At 34.7% G+C, this 24,704-nt stretch overlaps 1 protein-coding gene across 9 annotated transcripts in view; it reads right to left on the bottom strand.

Moving 5' to 3' along the window:
- The window catches only part of LCORL (ligand dependent nuclear receptor corepressor like), a 176,001-nt gene that overhangs the window by 48,071 nt on the left and 103,226 nt on the right, over positions 1–24,704 (bottom strand). For 8 of the 9 annotated variants that reach the window (XM_060103767.1, XM_060103717.1, XM_060103778.1 and 5 more), the window contains one exon: positions 7,157–7,408. The exons of the other annotated variant lie outside the window; for it this stretch is intronic. In XM_060103767.1, coding sequence (XP_059959750.1) covers positions 7,157–7,408 — 252 coding nt within the window. The remainder of the gene's footprint in view (positions 1–7,156; positions 7,409–24,704) is intronic. 9 annotated transcript variants of the gene reach the window in all.

Raw genomic sequence — 24,704 nt, 5'->3', positions numbered from 1 at the left:
GTTCGATCCCTGGTCCAGGAAGATCCCACATGCCATGGAGCAATTAAGCCCGTGCGTCACAACTACTGAGCCTGCGCTCTAGAGCCCGAGTGCCACAACTACTGAGCCTGAGCGCCTAGAGCCTGTGCTCGGCAACGAGAGAAGCCACTTCAATGAGAAGCCCACGCAACGCTACTAAGAGTAGCCCCTGCTTGCCGCAACTAGAGAAAGCCTGTATGCAGCAATGAAGACCCAACGCAGTCAAAAAAAAAAAAAAAAAAAAAAAGAAAGGAAAAGAAAAATTCCTTACATTAACTGCTGAGTTAACTGGCATTAAAAAATTTCTAGGGAAACCACTAACAGAAGAGCAGTAGAGTATATAACTTCAAAATTAGCAAAGAAAAAATGCAATCTAAAAGGAAATAACAAAGGAGGGAAAAAAGCTTAACAAATGGGACAAACAGAAAGCACAAAATAAGATGGTGGAAACAATTACAAGGGTGATGAGGCTACAAAAGAATACAGGATGCTATGTGAAAATATGAGACCGAAACTCAATTTTGGCGGTAATTAGTAAGAATGCATGTGTTATGTCTGTGTGCATCCAATTTAGGAGGTGTGGGGGAGGTTTTCTTAGAGAAGTGATGTTTAAATGGAGACCTGAAGAAAAAACAAGTAAAATTTATTTAGAAAAAATTGGTGTGCATAGGGGGTAGAGTGGCTTCTACAGAGTGGCAAAAGCATGTACAAATGTTCTGAAGCCTGAGTATATGACATTCAAAAAACAGAGAAAAACAATATGAAGACTAAAGAAAGGTGCAAGATGAGACTGAATAGATAGGTAAGATCTGGATCTTGGTGAGTTTAGGATTTTAGACTTTATCCTAAGGACAATTCAAAGCCATTAAAGTGTGTGTGTGTGTATGTGTGTGTGTGTGTGTGTTTTAAGCGTTTTTAAGCAGATGAGTGATATGGCTTTGATTTGGAATTTTAAAAAACCACCTGTTTCGTCTATCCCTAGAGTTAGAGAAGGTTAGATCAGAAGGGACATGAATCATTTAGATATGTTTTATTCTTCAGGTTTACTAAAATATGGTATCTTCTCAAGCATGGAACATAACATTTTCTTCCATATGTCTTCAGCCTTGGAAAACAAAAGTTCAGCATAGAAAAACAAGATGGATAATTTTATTGCCTTCATTAGTAGATATGGAAATATCTTCTAAATTGAAATTAAAAAAAAAAACAAAACTATTCAGTATTTTCCTAACAGAGTAACAACAAACTTCATTTATAAACAGCATAGTTTATAATATGTGATATCATAAAATGATACATTGCTCTTTTAATTATAGTTTAACATCTCAGCTGACAGAGTCACCTACCTTAATCTCAGCCAAGAAACCAGACTAGAATGGCAGCAGCAACAACAAAGGATACTTAGTAACAATTAAACATATCACTGAAATTTATATATTTCATTCAATGAAATGTAAAATTTACCTGAAGCCTAGTTTATATTAGTCTCATACATAATTTATTTTTTTAAAAATCTTATTCAATCTAGGAGACATGATTTCCAAAGTTTAGCCTACTGATAGCAATGTGAAATAATAATTTCTTAAAAGTATTTTTAACTTAATCTGTTGCCAGTTAGCTTAAGGGAGAATAATTCTAAAAATGACAAGTCATTACAGGTCAGTGCAATAATTAATGTTCATCATGACACAATGTTCCATATGTTGTTTAAGAAAGTATAAAGGTATTTCAGGATAATTTCCATCCAATATGTTTAAAATAAGAAATTTCACTACTAAAAAACCATAAATCCAATGATCAAGTATCAATTCTCAGTTTAGTTGTCAATAGCATTTGAAAATAGTAAAGATTTTTAATCCAGTAAATCCAATATGTCATATATCATACACGCCCTGGGGATACAAAACTGAATACACAGGTTTCTGCTCCCAAAGGTTGATTACAGTGGGGAGATAAACACGGAAACAATTACAATGAAGTGAGAAATTTACTATAATGAAAATTCTACCAGAATATTCACTGGACCTCATGGTAGACACCACCACCAACAAGGCCAGTAAAGTGCTGCCCTTTCATCTCTGCCCACATTTGATCTTGTTTTGTACAGAACTGGTAAATTCTTCATGGTTGTCATGATAATGATAAAGGTCCGTAAGTTGCAAATTTCTTCCTGTACTTTGGAATTCAGGAGAAGCTTTTACTTTGGGCCCAGATTAAAATTGTAAAAAAATTTTTTTTGGTTATGCTAATGTTATTTCTACCTGTTTTTTAAGCTACTGCTCCAGGACAAAAGAATTCATAACTTACTTTCTCCCAGTTTCTGAGGCTCAGAGTATTTATACAAATCTGCAGAAATGAAAGTGCACAAAGAAATCTCCCTAATATTTGAAATACCTGGTTAGAAGGTACAATGGAGAGGCAAATAGGAATGTATCTCTCAGGGCAACAATATTTTAAGTCAGTCTACAGTTTGTGGAACAGAGGACAAGGAAAATGAGAAGTATGGAAACTGATTTATGAAGAACAATTAGAGAAGCTATATAAAGATTGGCATGGAAAATAGAGGTTTAGACAGACAAAATAGTTTCAACAAATATTTACAGCACTAATAATAAGTAAAAGGAATAAATTTTCTCATATTGTTGCAGATGGAAAAGAAACCCCAAAACCCTAAAGATTAGCATGGGAAAGAGAAGTCTGGAGATACAATAATTTCTACAAATATTTACAGTACTATTGAGTAAAATAATTATTGCAGATGGAAGAAATATAAAATGAAGGGTGGATGTTTCAGAGATAGGAGCTTAATTGTCAGAGCTGTCAAACAACGATTTTTTGCATGTACTTACTGTCAGTCAGAGGTTGAATTACCATCTTTTATATGACAGAATAAAAGAACCCTATATTGGGATGAAAGCTGAGCAGGATATTCTTTTGAGCACCTTTTACTTGGCTTATTTGGTTATTCTGTAATCTTCTGATAACTGTTTTTGCCTATTTTTCTAAGGTGTCATGTTTTCCTCATTGGCTGTAGTTCTGTTTGATTAGCTGAATGGTTGTACATCAGTTATAAATACTGTCTCCAAATTTGAGGCTTGAATTTTCACTCTCTTCACAGTGACGTTTATAACACTTAAGTTTTACATTTTAGTACAAATTTACACCATTATTGCATGGATTGTTATTTCTGCATCTTAAGAAATTCTTCCTTATTTTAAATTCATTAAGATATAATCCTTTATCTTTTCTAACTTTTAGTTTTGCTTTTAACATTTAGCCCTTTAACCCAACTAAAATTACTTTTGTGAGTGGTGTAAGGTAGGGGATCCATTTTTTCCCCCTCCAAGTGGGTAACCAATTGCCCTGGAACTGTTTACTGAACAGGTCATCATCCTGGTGATTTATAATGACATCTCTTCTGGGCTTGCTAATCTGTCCTAGTGATTTGTATATGGCCCATAGCACCCTGTTTAAATTATTATACAAAGTCTTGATATGTTTTAGAGAAGTCCCTCACCACCTTGACTTGGTAATTCTTGGCTCTTTTAAGTTTTACTCATAAATTTTATGATTGGCAAGTCATTTTTCACAATAAACCCTATCAGAATTTTGACTAGAATGACACTGAATTATTAAGTACATTAAAGATGAACTGCTATCTTTTAGAGTCTTCCCATTCATTTAAAATATAATCACTCATTTTGGGAGTCTTCTTTTATAACCTTCAATAAAGTTTTATAATGTTCTCCATAAGGTCTTAGCTTATTAGCTTCATTCTTAGGTGTTTTAATGTTTTTCTTGCTTTTGTTGCTATTGTAGGTGATTTTTTAAAAACTGGATTTTCTAATTGGATGTTATCATACTAATCTCGTGAGTAGTACCTTTTCTGAATTCTTTCATCAGTTCTAAAACTTTACATAGATATTCTTTCATATTTTCTATATACACAATCATACTGTTTGTAAGTAACCACAATTTTGCTCATTCTTTCCTTATAACCTATTACTTATTATTGCTTACTTTCATATTTCTTCTTTTCTCATCACGTTATATGAGTCAAGACGTCTCATAAAATGTTGAAAATTTTTGTCATGTCCATTACTTCAAATCATTTGGTTATGATGTCCCTCATAGCAGAAGTACTCATCTATTCTTGGGGTGATAAGCATTTTTTATAATAAATGTGTCAGCTTTTGTAAATTTTTTCTGTATCTATTAGGATGATATGGTTGTTTTTTTTTGTAATGTGTAAAGTCATAAAGGTGTCTCAAATGCAGAATAATCTGTGCTTCCCCACAGATGATTTGTAATGTTTTTATAATTCACTATATTCAATTTGCCAACATTTTGTTTAGAATTTTTGTACCTAGGTTTGTAAATAAGACTAGCTTGCAAATTTTCTTTCTTTTGCTATCTGTGCCTTGTTTTGATAAAGATTATATCAATATTTCTCTCTTTTCTATTCTTTAAAATAGTCTGTAAAAGATAGAATTATCTGCTGCCTTAAGGTTATATAAAGTTACCTGTAAAACCATTTGGGATTAATAATTTTATAGATTTATAGGTCAGACAATCCATAAATTATCTACATTATTTATGGCTAGATTATCTACTGGATTTACAGATTACAGCATCTAATTAGAATAAAATAAATTACAAAATGAACAAATGACTTAAACGAGTATTGTTGCAAAATTACAGAGTGAGAATAATGTGAAAAAAGTAAGACTAGCAAATAATAGACAAACAAAGGCAGAACTAATCCTGCTACTACTAGTATGAGCATTTTATTAATTATACTATAAGGTATGAACAGTGAAGTCAGTCCAAAAGTTTTTTTAGTTCTTAAGAAACGATCTGAAATAAGGATTTATACCTTGTATTATTACTAATGAAACGCTCCAAAGTCTACATTGTGTAATAAGATACTGGGGGTGAAGTCACCATGATTAGCAAGACATTTAAAAATTGTTTATAACATCTTTATTTCAACCTTAAAAATTTTAATTTGTGGAAATATTAGTACATATAAGGTATTGGTGTGTATAGATACACACATACATGTGTTATATTAAAAAAAATTTGGTATGCAAGTAGACAAAGTTAGAGCTTACCAATCTATACCACAGCAGAATAGTTTTATAAAAGAAAATCTGATTTGTTACTCTCTGCTTAAAGAAACCTAGCAGCTTTCTACGGCCCTAAGAAAAGTCAAAATCCTTAATATTTCCTACATGGCTTTCTCACAATCTTACCCCTACCTATTTCTTTAGCCTAATCTATTACCATTCTCTCCCTTGCTTTATACACTACAAGTCACACTAAACTAAATGACTTTTCAGCCTCAGAATGTTCACATATATATTTGCGCACTTTGCCTAGAATATCAAAATAATTTAAATAAGTAACTACATTACTTATTCTCTATATATACTTGGGTCTGCCTTATTGCTTAAATTCATAGAATCACAGAATGTAAGGACTGGAAATTTACTTTTAAAATGTCATCTATTCCAACCACTCATCTGATGCTTTTGAATGCCTCTAATGATAAGGCAACAGGGAATCTTTTCCCCTTTCCCCTTTAAAAAAAATGTCTGATATTTAGAAATATTCTTTCTTATATGGACCTGAAATCTGTTTCCACCTAACTTCTAGGTAATGATCCTAATTCTACTCATTGGGCCATTCAGAGAAAGTTCAGTTCTACTTTAGTGGAAGAGCCATACAAATATTTACAGATAACTACTATGTTACTTCCAAGCCTTCTCTTCTGTGGTGGTAGGGAACAGGAGGTAGAGAGTAGGGAGAGACTAATGTCTGAGTATCTTTTATGAGTTGGTTACTTTATATTTAACTTTCACATTGTTCCAATGAGTTTGTTATTATTATTGCCAAGTAACAAATGAGGAAATTAAAGCTCTGATAGGTAAAGTTAACTATTCATGTAACTTAAGTAGCAGAGCTGAGATTTCAACCACAAGTCTGTCACAGATACCAAAGCCTATGTTTTAGTCTCTTTAGAACACTGAACTGCCTCCCACAAAGGAGAAGAGATATAAGAGGGTATGAAACAAGGAAAAGCAAGACAAACAAAAATGCTAAAAATCCCATGCTTTCTAACTTCCAAAATTCAATGTATTGATATATTTTTGTCCTTAAGACATATCAAAATCATCTTCAACATTTCTTTCTCTGTCTTATAACCTACCTAATTATCTCAAATTTCTCAGACCTTACTACATAAATAAACTCATACAAACTACAATTAGGGAAGCAAAAAAAGAAAAGTATTTCCATATTTCAACCTCTCTCAATTTTAATGTCTTACACAGTGAAAAGATTATCTTCTTTAAACACTGACTAGTGTACTCTTCTTTACAGTCTCCAACACCACACTGCCTTCTGCAATCAAACTTAATCCTGACATTTTTTCTGGCTTTGAAGCCTGACAACACTATCCTTAACTTGTATTAACAAAAGCTACTTGTTCTCTCTTCTCCAGGCAAACACTTGTTTGGCATCCTCCACAAGCATTTTAAGGTCTTCCTTCTTTTCCTCTGAGAATCACAACTCTTCCTTCAATTAACAGTTAGATAAGACCAATACAGCCTCATCATTCATGCTTCTTATGAAAAATGTATCTCCATATAGTTAATTATACTTATCCCATGAATTAACTTTTCTCTTTCCCTAGTTACATCTTAAACAATTGAATACAAATCATCTATTTCTTTTTACCTTTCACCTAAGTGCAAAAAACTGAACAGCAAGTGCTTAATGAATGTTCTCAGCTGTACATTACAAAAATACATTTTTATCATATATATCTTTTTATTTATACACTTTCCTTTTAGGTTGCTTGCTAGAATTCTCTCACCATACACTTTACTGTGAAAAAACATTGAGAGAAACTCTCACTTCCAGTTTTATAAACAAAGTCAAATGTAATACAAAAGCTCTAATTCAGCACTTCTCTCTAGTCCATACTACATAGGTTAATTACAAGTAATATTACTTCTGAAGTAAATTCCTCTGTGAATATAAGGTTATATATATTTAAGAATACTAAAAACATAAAATTTATGTCACACACACACTTACACGCACATACCACACATATACACACAAATCTTACCTTGCTGAGTATTTTGTTCTTGCATTCGATTCACAGTGAGGTCTAAGGGGCCTTCCTGCTCTTCCTGAAGGGAGTTTTCTGCTTGATTCATTTGGATACTCTTACATATTAGACTTGGTCCAATTGAACCATTTCTATTCTCTTGAATTTTACCACTTTTTGAAATATACTCAATTGCAAACTGACGTATCATCTTTTTCATTAATTCCTGAGCAACTAGGGGAATGTTAGGATCACAGTTCTGAGGAAGATCTAGGGAAGAAATAAATATAATAAGAATTAAAAAAGAGAATGCAAAATACCTATGTTTAAATTGATCTTAATTACAAATTAATGATTTCACAAGTCTCAGATTCAGTCCATAATTGCGAATGGTTTCTAGGACTTAGCAATAAAAACCTTGTTGGTTTAATTAGTATTATGAGAATGTATCAACCCCAAACTTGGCATTTTTAATTGTTTCTTAAAAATAAATATTTTTGGTCCCAAACTAAAATATAAACAACTAGACATAAAAACAGACAGCTTATTTTCAGAGTTTTAATTCAAATGTATTCTACAAGATACTAAGACACTTAGTATGTGAATATAAATTGTATATATAAGTAACCAAGCAAGTTTTAACTTAATAGAGTAGGTATACACATTAACTATTAAAGAAAATATCTAAACTCTGTAACTATTTATTACCATTAATTCTTCAATTCTGTCAAATGTGCACTTCATATATAGCCTAAATGTCATCATCAAGGATTTTTTTCTTTTTCAACTTTTCATATTGAGAAATTTCAATCAGAAAGAAAAAAATAAAGAACACTACAATGACACAGACAGCCTCTACCAAGATTCAAGAATTGAATTGTTAGCATTCTGCCACATTCACCTTCTTTTTACTTTTATTGGTTTTCAGAACTACTGGAAAGTAAATTGCAGAATTATGAGATTTCACTCTTAAATATTTCAGTGCCCATCTACTAAGATTCTCCTATAAAAACCGCAGTACCACTATTGAGGGTCTTAATCAGTCCTTGGTCCCAAAACATGTTGGTCAGCTACAACCAAAATAAAGGACAGCAGTCATATACAATTCTGCTCGAAACCTGTACAAGAGGTAAAAACAATTGAATGATTTTATAAGAGGTGTGGAATAAAGACAGACCACTTATAAACACAGTATATAATAAGTAATAAAGAGTTTTAATATTGGATGGTGGTGGCTTTTTTCACACACACACTACTGGCCTCACCCCAATCCTTTTATTTACTCTGCTCCTTCAGAGGCAGAATGGTTGGTGAACTAGGAAGGATGACTAAGTGTATTTGGTTAGGCTCCATACTTCTTCCTCTTAGAAGTGGGCCTACTTCTAGAGATAATGGGTTGGCCAAAAAGTTTGTTTGGGTTTTTCTGTAAGATGTTATGGAAAAACCCAAATGAACTTTTTGGCCAAACCAACATGCTCCTCTGCTCCTTAAATGCCTCAACTCTTACCCAGGCAGATCACTGCTGTGTGAACAGGCCTGCCCTGATCCTGGGCTGTCTGAGACTGAAGGGTTGAGTCTCCTTAGTTTTGGGGTTCAGTATTAGCTGGAGCAGTTGTCTAAGAGATCTGAAGGCAAGTCCTCCAACTAGCATCTACTTTTATAGATCCATGATTCTAAAATGCAAGAAGATTAGAAAACATACTATTTAAAGGTGAGGAAACGCAACAAAACTACCTCCACCATGACCACCACCATATCTGGTAGCAAAATGTGACCTCAGCCAACATCAATCTGTTTATGGTGCTGCAGAAATATCAATATATTTGATCACAGGGTGCTGTTTTGGACCTGCTGGAGATGTTACATAATAAACATCTCGATTACATTAGCTCTTTCAAAACAAAGAACGTTGAATTCTGAAAAAACATTTGAGAAGGGATTATGGGCCTATAAAAAAAGTAACATTTTAGTCCTCACATTTATTCTTTGAGAGAGGCACTATTTGTTTCTGAGTACTAGATAAAAAGACTTGGTTATCCAGTTGAGCACTGAGCAACATGCATTTGAACTGTGGGGGTACACACAGACATGGATTTTTTCCAATAAATACATACTACGGTACTGCACAGTCCATGGTTGGTCAGTCTGCAGATGTGGAACCCTGAGTATGGAGGGCCCACTGCAAAGTTAGACTCATTTTTCACTGTGCAGAGGGTCAGTGCTCCTAACCCCCATGTTGTCCAAGGGTCAGCTGTATATATCACATGCCCGTAGCTCATTTATTTTATAACTGGAGGTCTGTACCTCTTAATTTCCCCCTTCACCTATTTCACCCCCCAACACCCCTCCCCTCTGGCAACCCCATATTTGTTCTTTGTAACTATGAGTCTGTTTTAGCTTAGTTTGTTTTTGTTTTGTTTCTTAGAGTCTACATATAAATGAGAACATACAACACAAGGAATATGGTCAATAATACTGTATTAACTTTGTATGAGGACAGTTGCTCACTAGACTTATTATGGTGATCATTTCATCTTGCATGCAAATGTGAATCACTCCACAGTATACCTGAAACTAAAATAATATTGTATGTCAACTATATTTTAATGAAAAAAGAAAGACTTAGCTATAGATTGAAATCTTAGCCATCTTCCTGAATTCAGGCTAGTTACATACCCCTCTGTGTTTTAGTTTCTCTGTTCATAAAAATGGAAATGATAATAGAACCTTGGAAGTCATAATAAGTGTTGCTCATAGGATATTTTAAAGTTATATGAGATTGTAGATAAAATACTGAACTCCTGTACTTGTCATTTTAATAGCTGACATTTAGTCCACTGTTATCTTAGGTTATAGTGAAAATAACAAGAGAAACAAAAAGATGAAGGCTGAGCAGCTATATTTTAAGTAAATCATAAAATGTTAAATAAGTAAAAATATTAACTAACTAGGTTAATATGTAAAATTATTAACCAGCTGGGAAAACACAAAGGACATAATTTCTAAGCCCACGTGATATACTGTGCTCTAGAATAGATAATATTAGCACATGTAACCCAAGTAAACTGATTTGTAACAAAACGAGAAATTTCCATGTTACACATAAGGATTCCCAATTTATACCATTTCTTGATTATTACTTCCAGGAATCCTTGAAGGCATCTGTGAACACTCTTTTCCATCTTTTTTCAAACTTAATCTTGCTTTGAATTATGTGTTAAAAGGAGATACTGATTTACTTCTAGGTATTTTGGTTAATTATCCTGTAATGTATTGGCTAATATCACTTTATAAATTCAAAATAATTATATTTATCAAAAAACAACAGAAATAGGATCAGACATATCATGTGACATGGGCTATTCTTTAGAGTTGAGTTTAGAGCTAAGTTTAAAGCAGAATAGATAATGTTACTTTATTCTATTCAACTACTCAGTTTTTGTTTGTTTATATTGGGAATAAGTCTATGTGTGAGACCAAGGACTTGGCAAAAAACAAAAAAACAAACAAACAAGATAAAAAAGAGGAAGAGACAAAGAAAATGCTGCTCAGCTGCTGATAAGTGAGCCTTCTAGAATACTTGTGCAAATTATCATAACTATAAAAAAATTGAGTTAACTAAAGATCTAGGCCAGGGATATAAACTCAGATGGTTTCACAATTCAGGCAACTAACAAACACTGGGCTAGAAGAGAAAATATGTTGCCAAATGGAAATGGTATGCTCCCAAGAAGACAGAAATAATTTATTTTTGCCCTATCTCTTCATTTTCCAAATTTAACTAATTCAAGAGTTTAGCAAGTTGTTTGTGGTAGCCAGTTTCAAGATGGTCCTTAATGATTCCCACTCCCACCTCCTGGTTTCCAGTGTTGTGTAGTCTCTTCCACATTGTATCAAGGGTGGAATGTGTGATTTAATAACAACATAATGCAGAAGTGTATGTCACTTCCAAGATTAGGTTATAAAAGAATATGGTTTCTACCATGGATACTCTGAACACTGGTGTTCGCTGTGACCCCCACCCACACTATTCTGTCCTCTTGCTCTCTCATCTGGAGAAAGCTGTACTGTGAGCGGCACTGAGGAGGCTCACAAGGAGAGGAACTGAAGTCTCCTGCAAACAGCCAAATGACTGAACTGGGAAGAAGATGCTCAAGACCAATCAACTCCCAAATGACTGAAAAGGAAAACAACACAGCAAAAGTTATGTGATGAAGCTAAAGCAGTGCTTAGAGAACAATTTATAGAAATAAACACATATATTTAAAAAAATTCAACCCAATAACCTAACCTTCCTCCTTAAGAGAAAACAAATCAAAAATTAAACCCAAAGCAAGCACAGAGAAAAAAATAAATAAAAAGGGCAGAAAAAAATAAAATAGAGCATAGAAAGAAAACAGAGAAGAGCAGTAAAACCAAAAGTTGGTTCTTTGAAAAGATCAAAAATTTTACCAAGAATAAAAACCAGAATAGACTTGTTTGTAAAATCAGAAATGAAGGAAGCAATATCACCATTAACATTAAAGGTAATCAAGAAATACTACAAAAAAAAGAAAAAAGCTATACATCAACACATTAGGTATCCTACATGAAATGGCCAAATTCCTAGAAAGACACAAACTATCAAACTCACTCAAGAAGTAACAGTAAAACCTGGACTTGCAAGTAAAAAGACTGAATTAGTAACCAAAAATCTCGCGACAAAGAAAAGCCCAGGGAGACAGATTTACTGGTGAATTCTATTAGACATTTAAAGAGGAATTAAAACCAATCCTTCACAAACTCCAAAACAAGAGATGAGGAAGGAACACTTCCCAACACATTCTATGAGGGCAATATTAGCCTGATCCCAAAACTGGACAAAGAAATCACATGAAAAGAAAACTACTAAACGAAATGAAAACTATCCATTATGAATAGACAAAAATCCAGTTGACTCTTGAGCTACATGGGTTAGAGCTGTGCGGATCCACTTATATGTGGATTTCTTCAATAGTAAATACTACAGTACTACACAATCTGTGACTGGTTGAATCTGTGGATGTGGAAATGCAAATACAGAGGGCTGACCATAAGTCATAAACAGATTTTCAACTGCAAGAAGGGCCAGCCCCTATCCACCACATTGTTCAAGGGCCAACTCTCCAAGCACACAGAAACAGGCAACACATAAAAAGGATTATACAACAAGACAAGGTTGTCCACGCTCACCACTATTATTCAACATAGTTTTGGAAGTTTTAGCCACAGCAATCAAAGTAGAAAAAGAAATAAAAGGAATCCAAATCGGAAAAGAAGTAAAGCGGTCACTGTTTGTAGATGACATGATACGATACATAGAGAATCCTAAAGATGCTATCAGAAAACTACTAGAGCTAATCAATGAATTTGGTAAAGTAGCAGGGTACAAAATTAATGCACAGAAACAAAATTAATGCAAAGAAATTTCTGGCATTCCTACACACTAATGATGAAAAATCTGAAAGAGAAATTAAGGAAACACTCCCATTTACCACTGAAACAAAAAGAATAAAATACCTAGGAATAAACTTACCTAAGGAGACAAAAGACCTGTATGCAGAAAACTGTAAGACACAGATGAAAGAAATTAAAGATGAGACAAACAGATGGAGAGATATACCATGTCCTTGGATTGGAAGAATCAACACTGTGAAAATGACTCTACTCCCCAAAGCAATCTACAGATTCAATGCAATCCCTACCAAACTACCACTGGCATTTTTCACAGAACTAGAACAAAAAATTTCACAATTTTTATGGAAACACAAAAGACCCCGAATAGCCAAAGCAGTCTTGAGAAAGATGGAGCTGGTGGAATCAAGCTCCCTGACTTCAGACTATACTACAAAGCTACAGTAACCAAGACAGTATGGTACTGGCACAAAAACAGAAATATAGATCAATGGAACAGGATAGAAAGCCCAGAGGTAAACCCATGAACCTATGGTCACCTTATCTTTGATAAAGGAGGCAAGAATATACAGTGGAGAAAAGACAGCCTCTTCAATAAGTGGTGCTGGGAAAACTGGACAGCTACATGTAAAAGAATGAAATTAGAACACTCCCCAACACCATACACAAAAATAAACTCAAAATGAATTAAAGACCTAAATGTAAGGCCAGACACTATCAAACTCTTAAAGGAAAACATAGGCAGAACACTCCATGACATAAATCACAGCAAGATCCCTTTTCACCCACCTCCTAGAGAAATGGAAATAAAAACAAAAATAAACAAATGGGACCTAATGAAACTTAAAAGCTTTTGCACAGCAAAGGAAACCGTAAACAAGATGAAAAGACAACCCTCAGAATGGGAGAAAATATTTGCAAATGAAGCAACTGACAAAGGATTAATCTCCAAAATTTACAAGCAGCTTGTGCAGCTCAATATCAAAAAAACAAACAACCCGATCCAAAAATGGGCAGAAGACCTAAATAGATATTTCTCCAAAGAAGATATACAGATTGCCAACAAACACATGAAAGGATGCTCAACATCACTAATCATTAGAGAAATGCAAATCAAAACTGCAATGACATAACATCCCACACCAGTCAGAACGGTCATCATCAAAAAATCTAGGGCCTCCCTGGTGGCGCAAGTGGTTGAGAGTCCGCCTGCCGATGCAGGGGATACGGGTTCGTGCCCCTGTCTGGGAGGATCCCATATGCCGCGGAGCGGCTGGGCCCGTAAGCCATGGCCGCTGAGCCTGCGCGTCCGGAGCCTGTTCTCCGCAACGGGGGAGGCCACAACAGTGAGAGGCCCGCATACCGCAAAAAAAAAAAAAAAAAAAAAAAAAAAAATCTAGAAACAATAAATACTGAAGAGGGTGTGGAGAAAAGGGAACACTCTTGCATTGTTGGTGGGAATGTAAATTGATACAACCACTTTGGAGAACAGTATGAAGGTTCCTTAAAAACCTAAAAATAGAACTACCATACGACCCAGCAATCTTACTACTGGGTATGTACCCTGAGAAAACCATAATTGAAAAAGAGTTATGTACCAATATGTTCATTGTAGCTCTATTTACAATAGTCAGGACATGGAAACAACCTAAGTGTCCATCGACAAATGAATGGATAAAGAAAATGTGGCATATATACACAATGGAGTATTACTCAGTCATAAAAAGAAACTAAACTGAGTTATTTGTAGCAAGACAGATGGACCCAGAGTCTGTCACACAGAGTGAAGTAAGTCAGAAAGAGAAAAATAAATACCGTATGCTAACACATTACGTGGAGTCTGAAAAGAAAAAAAAATGTTCCTGAAGAACCTAGGGGTAGGACAGGAATAAAGACGTAGATGCAGAGAATGGACTTGAGGACACCGGGAGGGGGAAGGGTAAGCTGGGACGAACTGAGAGAGTGGCATGGACTTATATACACTACCAAATGTAAAATAGATAGCTAGTGGGAAGCAGCTGCATAGCACAGGGAGATCAGCTCGGTGCTTTGTGACCATCTAGAGGGGTAGGATAGGGAGGGTGGGAGAGAGATGCAAGAGGGAGGAGATATGGGGTTATATGTATATGTATAGCTGATTCACTTTGTTATAAAGCAGAAACTAACACACCATTGCAAAGCAATTATACTACAAAAAAGATGTTAAAAAAAAAGGATTATACATCAAGACCAAGAATACAAGGTTAGTTCAACATATGAAAACCAATCAGGCAATGTAATATAACGTATTAATAAAGAACAAATGCCACATAATAATCTCCATAGATGTAGAAAAGCACTTGATACCTTTTCATGATAAAAACAATGTACAAACTAGGAATAGAAGGAAACTACCTTAATCTACGAAAGAGTATCTATGAAAAATCTACAGATAACATCACACTTAATGGTGAAGATTGAAAGTTTCCCCCATAATATCAGAACAAGAGAAGGACATATGCTCTCACTACTTCTATTCAACATGTACTGGAGGTTCTAGCCAGTGCAATTAGGCAGGAAAAAGAAATAAAAGTAATTTGGACTGAAAAAGTAGAAGTAAAACTCTCTTTATAGATAACATAATGTTGTATATACAAATTTGTAAGAAATCCACACATAAAAAATTTTAGAACTAGTACGTTCACCAAGGTTACAGGATGCCATATCAATATATAAAAATCAATTTTACTTCTATACAATGGCACTAAACAATTCTAAGAGGAAATAATTAAGAAAATAATTCCATTTACAACAGTATTACGACTTACAGGAATACGACAGTAATACAGTAATACAACAGTATTACGACTTACAGGAATAAGTTTGACAAAACATAAATAAACAGAAATACATCCTGTGTTCATGAACTGGAAAACTTAATATTGTTAACATGATAATAACTCCCCAAATTGATCAACAAATTCAACACAATCCCTATCAAAACCCTAGCTGGCATTTTTGTATAAACTGACAAGCTGATTCTAAAAAGCATATTGAAATGCAAAGGATCCAGAATAGCCAAAATAACCTTGAAAAAGAACTAAACTGGAGGATTAGCAATTCCTGATTTCAAAACTTACTATAAAGTATAATAATCAAGCCTAGGTGTTAATTTCCTAAGGACAGACATACAGATCAATAGAGTAGAATTGAGCCCCAAGAGAAACCATTAATCTATTTTTGATAAGAGTACCAAGACAATTCAGTGGGGGAAATCATTGTCTTTTCAACAAACTGTGCTAGGACAACTGGATATTTACATGCAAAATAATGAAACTGGACCTCCACCTCATACCATATAGAATAATTAACTCAATGCATCAATGACCTAAATATAGGAGTTAAAACTATAAAAATCTGAAAGAAAACTTAAGTGTAAATCTTCATGACCTTAGATTAAGGCAATGATTCCTTAGATTTGACACTAAAACACAAGCAACAAGAGAAAAAAATAGATATAATGAACTTGATTAAAATTTAAAACTTTTGTACATCAAAGGACACTAAGTGAAGAGAGTCCACAGAATAGGAGTAAATATTTACAAATCACATGTCTGATAAGGGTCTACTGTCCAAGTATATAAAGAACTCTTATAACCCAACAATAAAAAGACAAATGCCCAAATAAAAAAACAGCAAATGATTTGAGTAGACATTTCTCCAAAGAAGATATTATTATTGACCAGTAAACACATGACAAGATGATTAACATCATTAGTCTTTAGGGAAATGCAAATCAAAAGCACAATGAGATACCATTTCACACCATGAAGGAGAATTATAATAAAAAATGCAGATAACATGTGTGAGTGAGAATGTGGAGAAATTTGAGTACTCATACATGGTGGGTGGGAATGCAAAATGGTGCAGTCATTTTGGAAAATAATTCTGAAAACACATTAAAAAATGTAAACATAGAATTACCATATGACCCACCAAATTCCACCCCTAGGTATATAACTAAGAAAACCGAAAACATATGTTCAATCAAAAGTATGTATGAATGTTCACAGCAGCATTATTCACAACAGCCAAAAAGTAGAAACAACCCAAATGAATGTCAACTGGTGAATGTATAAATAAAATGTGGTATATCCATACAATAATTATTCAATCATAAAAAGAAATGAACTGATGCATGTTACAACAAGAATGAACCTCAAAACATGCTAAATGAAGGCTGCACATAGTGCAATTTCATTTATATGAAATGTTTAAAACAGGCAAATCTACAAAGAGAGAAATCTATTAGATTAGTGGTTGCCAGAGCTTGGAGAAGAGTAAAAGAATGATGAGTGAGTGTTCATCTAGTAATGGGTTTCTTTTTTAGGGTGAAGAAAATGTTCTGGAATCAGATAGCAGTGATGGTTCCAAAACTTTGTTAATGAGTATTAAAAACCACTGAATTTTATACTTTAAAAAAGTGAATTTTATAGTATGTGAATTATATCTCAATTAAAAAAATAGGAAGAAAGGATAAATTAGAAAGTGGAACTTAGAGCCCAGAGGGCAGATTCAAGAGCCATAAAGAATTTTTCCTTAAGATCTAATCAAATAACTTCCAACATTTGCCCAGCTGGATTTCAGGATTGCTATGGAACAGTGACCCCTGTGTGCACTCCATTTCGCTATTTTTGAACAAGAGTGTTTACAGTGGTTATCCTATGCCTGTCCTAACATTGTACGTTGGGTGTGTGTGGGCAAGTAATTTGCCTTTTTACTTTTAAAGGTCTACAGATCAAGAGAAACTATATTTGAAGTGCTATACCAAAGGAACTACACTCAAGGAACTTCATTTGTACCTGAAACTGAACTAGATAACAAGAGTGTGGTCTCTGAGATGATGCTGTAGTAAGATAAGACTTTTGGAGGTCTTGGGCAGGGGTGAGTGTATTTTACACATGGGAGAGGTGTGAATCACCAGAACCAACTGATTCCAACTTCCTTGTATTCACTCCTTTGTTTAGTATTCTTCCACACTCATAGGTAGCATATAATGCTACTATTTACCTAGAGAGAGAGTTGCTCTTAGGACCAATCTAAGAATATCTGTGTAGGTTGTCTCAATTATGAGACTGTCAAAGTGGATAATGTTGGTCACTAATCCAACAAAAGTTTTAAAGACCAGGATGATGGTATTTTTCTTATCTTCTCTTTCTCCAAAATCCATTTCCCTTCTCTCCATGTTTGATATGTATTAACAATTAATACTTATATAGCACTTTATTTAACATGAAGAACTCTGACACATACTGGTATCATTTAATAACAAATATCATATCAGTGCAGATAATGATATAATGAAAAGTAAGAAGGAAAGCAAAGTTCTACAGAACCACTTATGGTGTACAGTTCTTGCCCTTGCCTTCTATTCTTCCCCAAATATTTTTTTCTAAAAATTTCAATCTACAGAGAAGTTGAAGAGTACAATGTACTTCGACAAAATTTTACCTCTAGATTCAACAACTATTGACATTTTGCGTCACTGGATTTACATATAAACTCACACACACAGGTTATTTATGGGTGAAGCATTTGAAAGTTGCAGATATCATGAAGCTTTAACTCTACTTGAGAAATAAAGAACATTATGATACATAACTATAATGCCATCATCCCTTTCAAAAAATTTAACACAAAAAATATAGTCCCCAACTTTCCTCATTATCTCCTTTACAGCTTTTTCCTCCCCAATCTCAGGTTGCAATCCAGGATTACACATTGTATTTTTTTTAACATCTTTATTGGAGTATAATTGCTTTACAATGGCGCGTTAGCTTCTGCTTCATAACAAAGTGAATCAGTTATACATATACATATGTCCCCAGATCTCTTCCCTCTGGCGTCTCGCTCCCCCCACCCTCTCTATCCCACCCCTCTAGGTGGTCACAAACCACCTAGCTGATCTCCCTGTGCTATGTGGCTGCTTCCCACTAGCTATCTATTTTACTTTTCCCAGCTTACCCTTCCCCCTCCCCGTATCCTCAAGTCCATTCTCTAGTAGGTCTGCATCTTTATTCTCGTCTTGCCCCTAGGTTCTTCATGACCTTTTTTTTTTTTTTTGATTCCATATATATGTGTTAGCATACGGTATTTGTTTTTCACTTTCTGACTTACTTCATTCTGTGTGACAGACTCTAGGTCCACCCACCTCACTACAAAAAACTCAATTTCGTTTCTTTTTATGGTGGAGTAATATTCCATTGTATGTATGTGCCACATCTTCTTTATCCATTCAGCTGTTGATGGACACTTAGGTTGCTTCCATGTCCTGGCTATTGTAAATAGAGCTGCAATGAACACTTTGGTACATGACTCTTTTTGAATTATGGTTTTCTCAGGGTATATGCCCAGTAGTGGGATTGCTGAGTCATATGGTAGTTCTATTTTTAGGTTTTTAAGGAACCTCCATACTGTTCTCCATAGTGGATGGATCAATTTGCATTCCCACCAACAGTGCAAGAGTGTTCCCTTTTCTCCACTCCCTCTTGAGCATTTATTGTTTGTAGATTTTTTTTTTTTTTTTTTTTTTTTTTGCGGTACATGGGCCTCTCACTGTTGTGGCCTCTCCCGTTGCGGGGCACAGGCTCCGGACACGCAGGCTTAGCGGCCATAGCTCATGGGCCCAGCCGCTCCATGGCATGTGGGATCCTCCCGGACCGGGGCACGAACCCGTGTCCCCTGCATTGGCAGGAGGACTCTCAACCACTGCGCCACCAGGGAAGCCCTGTTTGTAGATTTTTTGATGATGGCCATTCTGACCGGTGTGAGATGATATCTCATTGCAGTTTTGATTTGCATTTCCCTAATGATTAATGATGTTGAGCATTCTTTCATGTGTTTGTTGGCAATCTGTATATCTTCTTTGGAGAAATGTCTATTTAGGTCTCCTGCCCATTTTTGGATTGGGTTGTTTGTTTTTTGATATTGAGCTGCATGAGCTGCTTGTAAATTTTGGAGATTAATCCTTTGTCAGTTGCTTCATTTGCAAATATTTTCTCCCATTCTGAGGGTTGTCTTTTCATCTTGTTTACGGTTTCCTTTGCTGTGCAAAAGCTTTTAAGTTTCATTAGGTCTCATTTATTTTTGTTTTTATTTCCATTTCTCTAGGAGGTGGGTCAAAAAGGATCTTGCTGTGATTTATGTCATAGAGTGTTCTGCCTATGTTTTCCTCTAAGAGTTTGATAGTGTCTGGCCTTACATTTAGGTCTTTGATCCATTTTGAGTTTATTTTTGTGTATGGTGTTAGGGTGTGTTCTAATTTCATTCTTTTACAGGTAGTTGTCCAGTTTTCCCAGCACCACTTATTGAAGAGGCTGTCTTTTCTCCACTGTATATTCTTGCCTCCTTTATCAAAGATAAGGTGACCATATGTGTGTGGGTTTATCTCTGGGCCCTCTGTCCTGTTCCATTGATCTATATTTCTGTTTTTGTGACAGTAGCATACTGTCTTGATTACTGTGGCTTTGTAGTATAGTCTGAAGTCAGGGAGCCTGATTCCTCCAGCTCTGTTTTTCTTTCTCAAGATTGCTTGGGCTATTCGGGGTCTTTTGTGTTTCCATAAAAATGGTGAAATTTTTGGTTCTAGTTCTGTGAAAAGTGCCAGTGGTAGTTTGGTAGGGATTTCATTGAATCTGTAGATTGCCCTGGGTAGTATAGTCATTTTCACAATGTTGATTCTTCCAATCCAAAAACATGGTATATCTCTCCATCTGTTGGTATCATCTTTAATTTCTTTCATCGGTGTCTTATAGTTTTCTGCATACAGGTCTTTTTTCTCCTTAGGTAAGTTTATTCCTAGATATTTTATTCTTTTTGCTGCAATGGTAAATGGGAGTGTTTTTTAAATTTCACTTTCAGAGTTTTCATCATTAGTGTATAGGAATGCTAGAGATTTCTGTGCATTAATTTTGTATCCTGCTACTTTATCAAGTTCATTGATTAGCTCTAGTAGTTTCCTGGTAGCATCTTTAGGATTCTCTATGTAGAGTATCATGTCATCTGCAAACAGTGACAGCTTTACTTCTTCTTTTCCGATTTGGATTCCTTTTGTTTCTTTTTCTTCTCTGATTGCTGTGGCTAAGACTTCCAAAACTATGTTGAATAACAATGGTGAGATACACATTGTATTTGATTGTCATGTCTCCCTAGTCTTTCCTCCTGCTTTTTTTTTCTTTTTTTAAAATTTCCATGCCATGTATCTTGTAGCATGTCCCTAAATTTGGATTAGGTTGCTTATGATTTAGGTTCAGGTTAATAATTTTTGACAGGAATAGTACATCAGTGATATGCCGTTTGGTTTATCATACCAGTTGATCCCAGTATTAGTGATGTTGTTGATCACTAGCTGTAAGGTGGTATCCAACAGATATTTCCATTTTAGAGTTACCTTTTCTCCTTTGTAATTAGTAATCTATGGAGTAATACTTTAATGTGATTATCCTCTTCCCCAACAATCTTGTACTTACCCAATGTTTTCAGTATCTATTGATAATTCTTGCCAGAATCAACTGGTACACTACTGGTTACAAAAAATTAATTTTCTTAATTCCATTATTCATTTTCCATTTTTCTATAATATTCTTTAAAAAAAAGAAATGCCTTCTCTTCTGTGACCCTTACCTTTTATTTTTTGTTATTATCACTATGAACTCATAGACTGTCTCTTGTTATTCAATGTGTTATCTATGACTTCATTATTCATTTTAATGCACAAATTATTCCAAATTTGCCCAGTGGAAATCCCTTCATGCTGGTCCTTATATCCTTTTGATATACCTTCTGTTTTTGAGGACTTCCTTTTTTTTTTTTCTGTTTTTTTTTTAGCATATAAAAAATATTCCATGCCTACTTCTACTTTTCCTGTCCCTGACCTGGAATCAACCAATATTCCAAATACCCTATTTTTTCTACTTGTGGTAGGAACTGGTATTTAGGCATCAAGGTCTGATGATAAGTGTGGTCATTGCTACTATGGTGTCATTGTTTCTAAAATCTTACAGTAGGAAAAGTTAATAAATGCTAACTATATACATATTTAAATCATGAGTTCATACTGGGACCTCTATTACCATGGAGTTCTTCTTTTTCTTCCCCCGTTCCATATTTTTATTCCCTTCTCTTACAGTAAAAACTCACAAAATTACTAAACCAATACAACTATTGAAAAATGTTTATCCTCAAAATAACCCCACTGAGAGTACAGAGCACTATATTAGTTATTTGAATTAATTTTTCCTGTGTTTTGTATTATTGATATGATATAGTTAGGTTTATTTGCTTTTTTTGTTTGACCCAATCACAGGGCTTCCTCCCCCATCCTTGTTGATTTAATTTTATTTAAAAAATGCACAAAATTAACATGTCTCAAAACTCAAAACTATACAAGACTCAAAGAAGGTTCACTTATTTTATTTTCCACTACTCCCAAAATAACCAAATTTTATTAGTTTCTGATTTATGCTTTTGTGGTATTTTGTATAAAAATAAGAAAATAGATTCATATATTCTTTCCTCTTCTTTCTTAAAAGTTAACACAGTATACATCCCATTTTCTTCCTCTTGCTTTTTTCACTTAAAAGTATATACCAAGTTAATCCTTCTTATCAGTTCATAGAGATGTTCTTAAAAAATTTTTTTTAACTGAAGTACAGTTGATGTACAATATTAAATAATTTTCAGGTGTACAACAGTGATTTACAATTTTTAAAGATTATATTCCATTTATAGTTACTATAAAATACTGGCTATATTCCTTGTATTGTACAATACATCCTTGCAGCTTATTTATTTTATACACAATAGTTTGTACCTCTTAATCCCCAACCCCTATCTTGCTCCTCCCCCCTTCCCTCTCCACACTGATAACCACTAGTTTGTTCTCTATATCTGTGAGTCTGTTTTTTGTTATATTCACTAGTTTACTTTTTTAGATTTCACATTTAGAAGATATCATACAGTATTTGTTTTTCTCTAACTTATTTCATAAGCATTATACCCTCCAAGTCCATCCATGTTGTTGCAAATTTCATTCTTTTTTATGGTTTTGTATTCCATTGTACATATATGCAATATCTTCTTTATCCATTCATCTGTTGATGGACATTTAGGTCACTTTATTCTATTCTACAGCTCCATGGTAAGCCATTGTTTCTACCACGTGGTCAACCTGTCTCCTATGGGTGGGCATGTGATTTCAAACATTTTGCTATTATAAATAATGCTGCAATAAATAATTTTGTGCATTTCTATTCTCATGTTGTTAAACAAGTACCAACAGGTAAATTCTAAAATGTGGGATTATTGAATCAAAGGGTAAATACATATGTAGTTTTAATAGATATTGCTTAATACTTCTTTGTCAGGACTGTACATTTTGTACTTACCACTGCAATTAATAAAAGTGACTGCTACCTCATAGGTACCCTAACTGAGTGCTGTCAGGCTTTTGAATTTTTGCTAATCTAATAGAAGAGAAATGGTAACTCAGTATTGTTTTAATGTGTAGCTTAATATAAATTTAAGGGTCATTTAAATATCTTATTTTTCTGTGTGTAACACTCTGCTAACACCTTTTGTCCATTTTTCTATTAAGTGGTTGGTCCTATTTTTTCCCTTATTAATTAAAAAAAGTTCCTTATATACTAGGAGATTAACTATTGTAATATACAATGCAAGTATGTTTTCCCAGTTTGCCTTTGTCTTTTAACTTTGACTATGGGATTTTCTTGCTAGACAAATTTCTATTTAATATAAATAAACCCTTTAAATGTAGTCAATATTCTATTTTATTGCATCTGGACTTTAAGTCATACAGAAAGCCTTTGCCCCCTATTCCAGGTTACAACAGAATTCACTCATATTATCTCCTAGTATGTACATGGTTACATTATTTTGTGTTATATTGAAATCTCTTACCCAATTTGAAATTTATTCCAGTGTATATGAGATATGGATCTAATTTTACCTTTTTCTGATTAGTTTTCCAATTATCCTAAAATCAGTTATTATCCTAAAATCAGTCCATCATTTTTCCTGTGATTTGAAACGCCACCTACATCATGTATCTATTTCCCTGGGTGTGTGGGTCTATTTCTCAATGAGTTTGTTTGCCCATTCAGGTAACAGTACTGCCATTTTTTTTTTTTAAAGTTATATGATTTTATTTATTTATTTATTTTTATTTTTATATATATTTTTTTGCGGTACGCGGGCCTCTCACCGTTGTGGCCTCTCCCGCTGCGGAGCACAGGCTCCGGACACGCAGGCTCAGCAGCCACGGCTCACAGGCCCAGCCACTCTGTGGCATGTGGGATCTTCCCGGACCGGGGCACGAACCCGTGTCCCCTGCATCGGCAGGCGGACTCCCAACCACTGCGCCACCAGGGAAGCCCAGTACTGCCATTTTAATTAGAGAGGTTTTAATAACTGGAAGAGCCAGTACTAGATCTTTTTAAAAACCTATTCTTGCATATCTGTATTTCCATATGGTAGCTCCAAAGGGGTGGATGAGATTTCCTAAAGGAATCATTAAATTTATATATTTATTTAGGGAAACCAAAATTGCTTGTTTGTTTATTCCAAAGTATTTGTCTTTTTTTAACTACTGTAAATAGAATTATATCATCTGACTATGTGTACATGAAAGACACTGTTGCTTTAAATTTTGACATTGTACTGATTTTTTTTTTTTTTTTTTGCTGCATTGGGTCTTTATTGCTGTGTGCGGGCTTTCTCTAGTTGCGGGGAGTGGGGGCTACTATTCATTGTGGTGTGCAGACTTCTCATTACAGTGGCTTCTCTTGTTGCAGAGCAGTGGCTCTAGGTGCACGGGCTTCAGTAGTTGCAGCACGTGGGCTCAGTAGTTGCAGCACGCGGGCTCAGTAGTTGCAATATGCAGGCCCTGAAGTGCACGGGCTTCAGTAGTTGCAGCACGTGGGCTCAGTAGTTGCGACATGTAGGCCCTAAAGTGCAGGGGCTTCAGTAGTTGTGGCACATGGGCTCAGTAGTTGCAGCACACGGGCTCTGGGGCATGTGGGCTTCAGTAGTTGTGGCTCAAGGGCTCTAGAATGCAGACTCATTAGTTCTGGTGCAT

The sequence above is a fragment of the Mesoplodon densirostris genome, chromosome 1, assembly GCF_025265405.1.
Source record: "Mesoplodon densirostris isolate mMesDen1 chromosome 1, mMesDen1 primary haplotype, whole genome shotgun sequence".
In the NCBI taxonomy this organism is placed as follows: Eukaryota; Metazoa; Chordata; class Mammalia; order Artiodactyla; family Ziphiidae; genus Mesoplodon; species Mesoplodon densirostris.
The sequence above is the reverse complement of the archived record's forward strand: the minus strand, read 5'-3'. Positions and strand labels throughout refer to the sequence as shown.